The sequence below is a fragment of the Bufo gargarizans genome, chromosome 11 (assembly GCF_014858855.1).
Source record: "Bufo gargarizans isolate SCDJY-AF-19 chromosome 11, ASM1485885v1, whole genome shotgun sequence".
In the NCBI taxonomy this organism is placed as follows: Eukaryota; Metazoa; Chordata; class Amphibia; order Anura; family Bufonidae; genus Bufo; species Bufo gargarizans.
Window position 1 is genome coordinate 46263509 of NC_058090.1, and position 11132 is coordinate 46274640.

An 11132-nucleotide genomic window follows, 5' to 3' on the forward strand; every position below is an offset into this window, starting at 1 on the left:
GCATTTTCGCCCACAGGACTGCCGCATACTGGATGTTTTTCCCTTTTCACACCATTCTTTGTAAACCCTAGAAATGGTTGTGCGTGAAAATCCCAGTAACAGAGCAGATTGTGAAATACTCAGACCGGCCCATCTGGTACCAACAACCATGCCACGCTCAAAATTGCTTAAATCACCTTTCTTTCCCATTCTGACATTCCGTTTGGAGTTCAGGAGATTGTCTTGACCAGGACCACAACCCTACATGCATTGAAGCAACTGCCATGTGATTGGTTGACTAGATAATCGCATTAATGAGAAATAGAACAGGTGTTCCTAATAATTCTTTAGGTGAGTGTATAACATATATGACACTACTAGAGGCACTATGGGGGCAGAGCAATATATATGGGGCAATATACTAGAAGGGGAGAGCATTGTATATATATGGGGGCACTATACTACAGGGGGAGCGCATTATGTAAATTGAGGGATTGTACTATGGGGAGAGAGCATTATATATATATATATATATATATATATGGTGGCATTATACCACGGGGGTAGTGCAATAGACTACAGGGGGGGGGGGGCATTAGATATACTACTGCTGCAGCATTATACATACGGTGTCATTATACTATAACATAGTAACATAGTACATAAGGCCGAAAAAAGACATTTGTCCATCCAGTTCGGCCTGTTATCCTGCAAGTTGATCCAGAGGAAGGCAAAAAAAAAACCTGTGAGGTAGAAGCCAATTTTCCCCACTCAAGGGGAAAAAAAATTCCTTCCCGACTCCAATCAGAATAACTCCCTGGATCAACGACCCCTCTCTAGTAGCTATAGCCTGTAATATTATTACACTCCAGAAATACATCCAGGCCCCTCTTGAATTCCTTTATTGTACTCACCATCACCACCTCCTCAGGCAGAGCGTTCCATAGTCTCACTGCTCTTACCGTAAAGAATCCTCTTCTATGTTTGTGTACAAACCTTCTTTCCTCCAGACGCAGAGGATGTCCCCTCGTCACAGTCACAGTCCTGGGGATAAATAGATGATAGGAGAGATCTCTGTACTGACCCCCAGGGCTTTTTTTCTGGCGGCACGGCGTTCCGCCACCTTTTGACATCGCAGCCTGCCATGCTCCAGCATCGCAGGCTGCGATGTATCAGCGGGGAGGTACTGGGAGGAGGAGCTGGGGGCCCGTGCGTTCACTGTGCTCCGGCCCCTCGCTGTCATTGGACCTATAAAGTAGGGCTGCAGCTAACGATTATTTGAATAATCGATTAGTTGCCGATTAATCGGGAAAAACAACAAAATTACAAAACAAAGAGGTTGATATGATTTTACTTGAAAAATTATGTTCAAAGGCCATATTAAAACAAATTATAGACGACACTATTATGGGGGATCTGTGGACGACACTATTATGAGGGATCTGTGGACGACACTATTATGGGGGATCTGTGGACAACACTATTATGGGGGATCTGTGGACAACACTATTATGGGGGATCTGTGGATGATACTATTATGGGGGATCTGTGGACGACACTATTATGGGGGATCTGTGGACGACACTATTATGGGGGATCTGTGGACGACACTATTATGGGGGATCTGTGGACGACAATATTATGGGGGATCTGTGGACGACACTATTATGTGGGATCTGTGGACGACACTGTTATGGGGGATCTGTGGACGACACTATTATGGGGAGGATCTGTGGACGGCGCTGTTATGGGGAGGATTTGTGGAAGGCGCTGTTATGGGGGGGATCTGTGGATGGCGCTGTTATGGGGGGATCTGTGGATGGCGCTGTTATGGAGGGGGGGGATCTGTGGGTGGCGCTGTTATGGAGGGGGGATCTGTGGGTGGCACTGTTATGGAGGGAGGATCTGTGGGTGGCACTGTTATGGAGAGGGGGATCTGTGGGTGGCACTGTTATGGAGGGAGGATCTGTGGGTGGCGCTGTTATGGAGAGGGGGATCTGTGGGTGGCACTGTTATGGAGAGGAGGATCTGTGGGTGGCGCTGTTATGGAGAGGGGGATCTGTGGGTGGCACTGTTATGGAGAGGGGGATCTGTGGGTGGCACTGTTATGGAGAAGGGTATCTGTGGGTGGCACTGTTATGGAGAGGGGGATCTGTCGGTGGCACTGTTATGGAGAGGGGGATCTGTGGGTGGCACTGTTATGGAGAGGGGGATCTGTGGGTGGCACTGTTATGGAGAAAGGGATCTGTGGGTGGCACTGTTATGGAGAAGGGGATCTGTGGGTGGCACTGTTATGGAGAGGGGGATCTGTGGGTGGCACTGTTATGGAGAAGGGGATCTGTGGGTGGCACTGTTATGGAGAGGGGGATCTGTGGGTGGCACTGTTATGGAGAGGGGGATCTGTGGGTGGCACTGTTATGGAGAGGAGGATCTGTGGGTGGCGCTGTTATGGAGAGGGGGATCTGTGGGTGGCACTGTTATGGAGAAGGGGATCTGTGGGTGGCACTGTTATGGAGAGGGGGATCTGTGGGTGGCACTGTTATGGAGAGGGGGATCTGTGGGTGGCACTGTTATGGAGAAAGGGATCTGTGGGTGGCACTGTTATGGAGAGGGGGATCTGTGGGTGGCACTGTTATGGAGAGGGGGATCTGTGGGTGGCACTGTTATGGAGAGGGGGATCTGTGGGTGGCACTGTTATGGAGAGGGGGATCTGTAGGTGGCACTGTTATGGGGAAGGGGATCTGTGCACTGTTATGGGGAAGGGGATCTGTGCACTGTTATGGGCCTTTCCCCATAACAGTGCACAGATCCCCCTCCCCATAGCAGTGCCATTCACAGACCCCCCCCTCCCCATAGCAGTGCCATACACAGACCCCCCTCCCCATAGCAGTGCCATACACAGACCCCCCTCCCCATAGCAGTGCCATACACAGACCCCCCTCCCCATAGCAGTGCCATACACAGACCCCCCTCCCCATAGCAGTGCCATACACAGACCCCCCTCCCCATAGCAGTGCCATACACAGACCCCCCTCCCCATAGCAGTGCCATACACAGACCCCCCTCCCCATAACAGCCCCGGCCCCGCTGCTCACAGCAGACTAATCACTGCATCTTTATTTTACCTTACAATGACCCTCCCGTAACAGGCAGAGCAGACGGCGGCGTAATGTCACTTACTCACGTGATGCACCTGCTCCGCCCACTTTATGAATGAAGGAGGCGGAGCAGGCGTGTCACATGAGTAAGTGACATTACGCCGCCGTCCGCTCTGCCTGTTACTGGAGCGTCATTGTAAAAGGTAAAATAAAGATGAAGTGACCACCCGCCCGCATAGCAACGAATCGGCGATTATTCGATAACTGGATTCGTCGACAACGAATCCAGTTATCGATTATTATCGATTACATCGATTAATCGTTGCAGCCCTACTATAAAGCAATGCTGCATGCTCCTGTCACCTGATTGGTCACTCTCCCCGTCTAGTGTTGTGGTTCTTCCATTCCTCGTCGCTGATTGGTCACCTCGTCTGACTACGCCGCTCCATAGGGCAGACCACGTCCCGCCTCTTACCGGTATGGCCGATCGGCAGGCGGAGTCCACCGGCCTTGTGTCAAGATGTTTTCTTCTAGAAAGAAATAGAACGCGGTGGCGATGTGGAGCTGGGACGTGGAGTGCGATACGTGCAGGGTGCAGGTTATGGGTGAGAACGAGAGGAGCGGGGGCGGCAGCGGGCTGTGTCCGGCCCTGCAGGGGGGCGTAGTGTCGGGGATACTTGTGTCCTGTGATGCAACATGTGTGCGCCAGTCTGTGTACGGGGGCAGCACAATGTCTGTACCGTGTGACCCTCACTGCTGGGCATGGGGTGGCACATGTCACCTTGTTGGCTGGACCTTGTTGGCACCCCTTAACAGTGCCATCCACAGACCCCCACACCCCATAACAGTGCCATCCACAGACCCCCCCACCTATTAGCAGTGCCATCCACAGACCCCCCCCACCCCATAACAGTGCTAGCCACAGACCCCCCCACCCCATAACAGAGCCATCCACAGACCCCCCCGCCCCTTAACATCCATCCACAGACCCCCCCTCACCCCATAACAGTGCCACCCACAGACCCCCCACCCCATAACAGTGCGATCCACAGACCCCCCCACCCCTTAACAGTGCGATCCACAGACCCCCCCCCCACCCCTTAACAGTGTCATCCACAGACCCCCCATTGCCGCTCTAGTACAGTTATAAAATGTGTAATTCAATTAATAATGATTCAAGGGGGGGGGGGGGGGGTCTGTGGATGGCACTGTTATGGGGTGTGGGGGGGTCTGTGGATGGCACTGTTAAGGGGGGGGGGTCTGTGGATGGCACTGTTATGGGGTGGGGGGGTCTGTGGATGGCACTGTTACGGGGTGGGGGGGTCTGTGGATGGCACTGCCATCCACAGATCCCCCATAACAGTGCCATCCCCAGATCCTCCCCCCATAACAGTGCCATCCCCAGATCCCCCATTAACAGTGCCATCCCCAGATCCCCCATTAACAGTGCCATCCCCATCTGGGGGGTTTCTCTTCTGGGCTGGACTTTTATAGCCCCCCAAATTTTACTTGCATCCCTGTTCTCTAAAGGGGCTGTTTCTCTGAGAAAAAAAAGCCCTGCTGACCTCTGATATATTTATACAGAGTAATTAGATCTCCCCCTCAGTCGTCTTTTTTCTAAAGTGAATAACCCTAATGTTGATAATCTTTCAGGGTACTGTAGTTGCCCCATTCCAATTATTACTTTAGTTGCCCTCCTCTGGACCCTCTCCAGCTCTGCTATGTCTGCCTTGTTTACAGGAGCCCAGAACTGTACACAGTACTCCATGTGTGGTCTGACTAGTGATTTGTAAAGTGGTAGAGAATAATTTTATATAGGGGGCATTAAACTACAGGGGGACAGCATTATATATACAGTACTACTGCTGCAGAGGGACATTATACTATAGGATCACTATTGAGGGGAGCATTATATATACTACCACTACAGGGGGCATTATACTTCTGAGAGGGGTGACTGATGAGAGCATTATACATGCTAGTACTACAGGGGGCATTATGAGGGCTATTATACATACTGGCACTTTAACTAACCACAGATCTTCTGTGGATGTAGGCTTTCTAAAATCCTTCCGTCTCTGTTCGTGTAATCCCAGACAGGCTCGATGATGTTGAGATCAGGGCTCTGTGGGTGCCATATAATCACTTCCACAACTCTGTTCTTCTTTAAAGGACCCTTCACTGGTCTTAACATTACAATATAAGTACCTGGCACTGTAGGGCATGTTAAAGAGGACCTTTCACCTGGGAGGTTATTTTCTCCCAGTCTGTGAGCTCTGGGATGTGATTGGCCAGCGCTAGAGCAGAACAAGGGCAGACTCCGCCTACCATAACTTAGTGACGGAAATCTCCGCCTACCATAACTTAGTGGCCGGAGATACCGGAGGGCATAGCGGGAGAACGGAGCGGTGCCCAGAGATAATAGTAAGTGCAGTGAGATCCCCGGGCGCCGCTCTCCATGTCTGTATACTTAGTTCACAATGTCAGGATCGGTGAAAGGTCCTCTTTAAGGAAATGTCCTCCCGCTTATTTTGTTTCCGATGGGCTGCTCCGTACCTCTGCTGTGCCCCCCATTCTGTACTCTAATTCATACCATTGGTACAGGGTGGAGGAGACATCTGTGTTTCTCCCTGGCTGTGAGCTGCCCAATCACAGCGGATCACAGTCCACGTCCTGGCCGGGGAGAAGATGAGCTTTTTTTCTCACTGGCTGTGACAAGGAGAAGGTGAAAAGTAGACGCTCCCTGAGAAACATGGCTGTCTCCTCCACTCTGTACCAAATGGTATGGACTACCAACGGGGGGGCACAGCAGGGGAACGGAGCATCCCATCAGAAAAAAATAAGCGGGAGGACATATCTTCAACATGTCCTACAGTGGCAGATACTTATATTGTAATGTCACGACTGGTAAAAGGTCCTTTTTAAGCTGAATATAGTTCTTAATGACATTGGCTGTCGTCTTACTGCAGAATAAATTTGGAGCCAAACAGACACCTCCCTGATGATATTGCATGATGGATAAGTATCTGCCTGTATTTCTCAGCATTGAGGGCATTATTATTCCTGGTTAAATCCCAAACTCCATTTGCTACAATGCAGCATGAAACTAGCAGGGAACCTCCACCATACTTCACTGTCGCCTGCACACACTCATTATTGAATCACTCTACAACGAAAACACTACCTTCTGTTAAAGCCAAATATTTTACATTTTGACTCATCAGTCCAGAGCACCTGCTGCCATTTTTCCGCATCCCAATTCCTATGTTTTTGCACATAATTTAGTCCCTTGGTTTCCATTTTTAAGGTATGGCTTTTTGTCTGCAGTTCTCCCATGAATACTACTTCTGACCAGACTCCTGTGAACAGTAGATGAGTGTACCTGGGTCCCACTGGTTTCTTCCAGTTCTGAGCTGATGGCACTGCTGTACATCTTCCAATTTCAAAGGGAAGTGTCATAATGTGTCTTTCATCTGCGGCACTAGGTTGTCTTGGATGACCACTGCATCTACAGTGTTCAATGTGGTCAGTATTAATTTGTCTTCCATCTGCGACACTAGGTTGTCTTGGATGACCACTGGGTCTACAGTCTTCAATGTGGTCAGGATTAACTGTGTCCCCAATACTGAGAAATATCTGATTGCCTCCAAATTCATTCTGCAGCAAGACAATGACCCAAACATCTAGCCAATGTGATTAAGAACTATCTTTAGTGTAAAGAACAAACAGTCCTGGAAGTGATGATATGGCCCACGCAATGCCCATGATCTCAATATCATCGAGTCTAGGATTAAATGAAGAGAAATAAGATTTTGAGCAAGCCTAAATCCACAACAGATCTGTGGTTAGTTCTTCAAATTGTTTAAATCAAGCTCCCTGTTCAGTTCCTTCTAAGGCCTATTGCACACAACCATATGGCTTTTTCAGTGTTTTGCAATCCGTTTTTAAAGTATCCGTTGTTCCGTTTTTTTGTTTCCGTTGTGTTTCCGTTTCTGTTCTGTTTTTCTGTTCCGTTTTTCCGTATGGCATATACAGTATACAGTAATTACATAGATAAAATTGGGCTGGGCATAACATTTTCAATAGATGGTTCAGCAAAAAACGGAACGGAAACGGAAGACATACGGATGCATTTCCGTATGTGTTCCGTTTTTTTGCGGACCTATTGACTTGAATGGAGCCACAGAACGTGATTTGCGGGCAATAATAGGATATGTTCTATCTTTAAACGGAACGGAAAAACGGAAATACGGAAACAGAATGCATACGGAGTACATTCCGGTTTTTTTTGTGGAACCATTGAAATGAATGGTTCCGTATACGGAACGCAAAAAACGGCCAGTAAACAGGGGAAAAAAACGGTCATGTGCAATAGGCCTAAAACTGTGTGCAAGTGTATCCAGAAGAACTGATGCTGAAAGCAAAGGGGGGTCACACTAAATATTGATTAGATTTAGATTTCTCTTTTGTTCATTCACTTCGCATTTTGTTAATTGATAAAAATAAACTATTAACACTTGCATTTTTAAAAGCATTCTTACTTTTCAGGATCTTTTCCACACCTGCCTAAAACTTTCGACATATATATAATATAGTATATAGTAAAAATGCTTTCAAGCTGCTATGTTATCAACTCACTGAAACATATAAAAGCAGTCAGCAATCCAAAGTGATTATTTCTTTATGTGATTGTCTAAACTAGTTATTTTACCAAATTTCTAACCCTGTCAAACCAGCGTGACAGGTCCTTTGCTTGTTTCCGTCCCTGATGTGAAAAAGCAGGAACGTGTGACTGGCAAATAGCTGAGGAGCACCTGCTGGCATCCGATTACTGATCTACATCACAGCGCTACCTGTCTGGCCATTCCTCCACACACACCCAGCTTTTCCGTCTGTATGAGGTGTACACATCAGCCTCTCCTAATCCAGTCTACTGCATAAGGTGGAGCCTGGCTGCCACCTCCTCCACCTCCCCCTCCTCCAAAACCATTTTGATAAGAGATCTACCATCTGGGTATTTCACACAAGGCTTAGTCTATCTATATTTAAAGACTCCAAGAAGAAGGAATCAAATCGTTCACATCCTGCTTCTCATTTAGGATATAAGGAGAGGCTCCAAGGATAATCCCTTTAAGAAGAAGCATCAGCGATGGATGGAGAGCAGGGAGCCTCCTGATTGACTCCAGCCTCCTCCCTTCCCTGCTACTCACTGTCTATGTGCACAGGCTGCTAGCAGACACACAATGGCCAAACAATATGATGTTCTATTCAGATTACTTCTCATTGGGGACTCTGGGGTTGGAAAAACATGTTTGCTCTGCAGATTCACAGACAATGAGTTTCATCCTTCCCATATCTCGACAATAGGTAAGATGTTGTTTTTGTCTTTATGGAGGCTTAAGGTGTTGCTGAAGGAGATTGTAGTGTCTGTGTTAAACATGTATTCATTGTACTATGTGCGGCCACTGTGAAATATACCCTCCTTATTATCACAGACGTGACCGATCCTCATCTTCGATGATGTGTGTTATCTAATGGACCCAGTAATCATATGCATATGCGTGATGATGATGACTGCCTGTAATGATTTTATAGATTATTCCAGTAGAGTAATGATCCTGAACTCTATACCAATTGCCAGCGCCTGTGTGATGTAAGGAAATGCTGGGGTTTCTCTAGATTTGCATCCAATAAATCCTGATGCTGAGTGTTACTGTAGAACCCATTATGGAGAACAGCAGTTTCATTTTGCTAAAATGAGCATGATTTTTTTTTTTTGGCTGTAAAAAAACATAGTTTCCGACCTAGTAAATGATCGCCATATGTGAAGGACCAGCTCGCCTCCCCGTAATTAAATTACTGGGACCTCAGTCTGTTTGGGGAAGAAAATGTCAATGTGTGAACCCAGCCTAATAATCAGGCTGCTAATAACTAGGTTGGTTTTATTCCCTGCTAATCAACAATTGCATTGTAATTCCGCTAATTGCTTACCTTAAGGAACTGAGCCCTTGCTATTGATCAGCCACTGCCTCTGCTGGGAATTCCGATTCCATGAGATCATACACTGTACCTGTAAGAGCCTAGATTATTGAGGTGAAGGATGTATGGCTTAAATAGCAATTACCTAATATGCTCTAATCGCTCCCATTGGCAGTAGGACTAATCTATTAAGATGCATTCAGGTATACAGCTAATTATAAAGTCCCTGTCTATCTTGGTGGAGTCTGTAGTCTGCTACATTCACAAGGCAGCTGGGGGGTTAGGAAATGTTCAAATTTCCTATCTCTGATTTAAAGGAATTAGCCCATAAATTTACTCATGTATGTGGAGGACTTGCTTTCCTTTCTGTGGGTGGGCAGCAACTCTCTAATCCCCTGCATCCCCCAGTAAGCATTGCAGTTAGCTCTTGTAAACCCCTTCCTCTTCTGCATTAAAAATAGTCCCTCACATATAGTCCCAGAGATACATATGGTATGTGTTCAGGGGCGGATTGGACATAGACCTTCCAGGGAGATTTCCCGGTGGGCCAATGCCGAGGAGCCCTCCTCACGGCCAGAGGAAGCTTTTGGGGATGTATTTTGTGCTGCTGGAAGTATTTGTGATGGACTGTGGTATTTGCCTCTGTTGGGGTGGTATATTGTGCCACAATATAGTATTGCTGGCCCTGCCTTCCATCAATTTGGACCTGACTAAAAAACGGGGCCACTTTTAAGTTCATAGTCTGCCCCTGTATGTGTTACCCCACGATTTCCTTTTCTAGAGGTAGAGATAGAGCTATATATTTCTATGAAAGTAGGGTCAACAGAATGAAAGGTGTCTGCTTCTCTATGAGATCACTGAAGGGAGGGGAGCAAGGAAGCTACTGAGCATGTTAGTCCACCACTGAACGCAGGAGAAGGTGGACCTAAAGGTTAAATGGCAGGGGGCGCTACCAGAGAGAAAAATGTAGTGTACATAAAAAACAAACAATGGGGTTCATTTATAATCCAGAAATACACATATATATTAGGCATATTTCTGGCGCAGATTGCAGTGCAGTTACGCTAGGTCTAAAAAAAGTGGCCGTGGCATGGGCGGGGAAGGGGACGGTCCTACAGGCCCATCTCAGTCATCATTTTCTTCCCTTGTTTTTGGCATAAATAATGGTCTATCTAAATGTAAGACAGCTTGGAAGATGTCTTACATTCAGAACTGGCACTGGATGTGCTGAAGTTATGTAGAGGCCGGCGCTTCTTAATAACTTTGGCGGATCAAACACCAAATATAGGGGTTATTTAGACCGGCGTCTAAAACTCCGGTCTTAATAAATGACCCCCAATATTTTTATTGCATGTAAATCGCAATAACAATTCATTTGAACATTTTTTATCACTTGTATCTTTCTTCTCATCGGCTTAATGTGAAATTGCTATCTAAGGCTACTTTAACGCCTGTGTTGGGTCCGGATCCGTCTGGTATCTGCACAGACGGATCCGCACCTATAAATGCAAACGCTGGTATCCGTTCAGAACAGATCCGTCTGCAGAACTAAGTAAAAAAGAAAGTCTAAGTGTAAGTCAAACGGATCTGTCCTGACTTACATTGAAAGTCAATGGGGGACGGATCCGTTTACAATTGCACCAATATTGTGTCAATGTAAACGGATCCGTCCCCATTGACTTGCATTGTAAGTCAGGACAGATCCGTTTGGCTCCGCACCGCCAGGCGGACACCAAAACGCTGCAAGCAGCATTTTGGTGTCCGCCTCCAGAGCGGAATGGAGGCTGAACGGAGCCAAACTGATGCATTCTGAACGGATCCGCATCCATTCAGAATGCATTGGGGCTGAACTGATCTGTTTGGGGCCGCTTGTGAGAGCCTTGAAACGGATCACAGAAACGGCAGTGTGAAAGTAGCCTAAGCAACATACTACTACTAAAAGGGAGCTCTGGTTGAAAAAAAAAAAAGTTTTCCATTACAATTATTCATTAGGGAGTCCTTCAGACATTGATCCTGATAGCTGTAGTAGTAAGGTGCTCACTGGTGCCCTGCACTGGAGAAGGTAAGTAGTGTATT

The 11132-nt window shown here is 47.1% G+C and overlaps 1 protein-coding gene across 1 annotated transcript in view; it reads left to right on the forward strand.

The window, feature by feature from the left end:
* Positions 1 to 8086: 8086 nt before the first annotated feature.
* The window catches only part of RAB15 (RAB15, member RAS oncogene family), a 67470-nt gene continuing 64424 nt past the window's right edge, over positions 8087 to 11132 (forward strand). Inside the window, exon 1 of the mRNA XM_044272552.1 lies at positions 8087 to 8444. Coding sequence (XP_044128487.1) covers positions 8321 to 8444 — 124 coding nt within the window. The 5' untranslated portion in view covers positions 8087 to 8320. The remainder of the gene's footprint in view (positions 8445 to 11132) is intronic.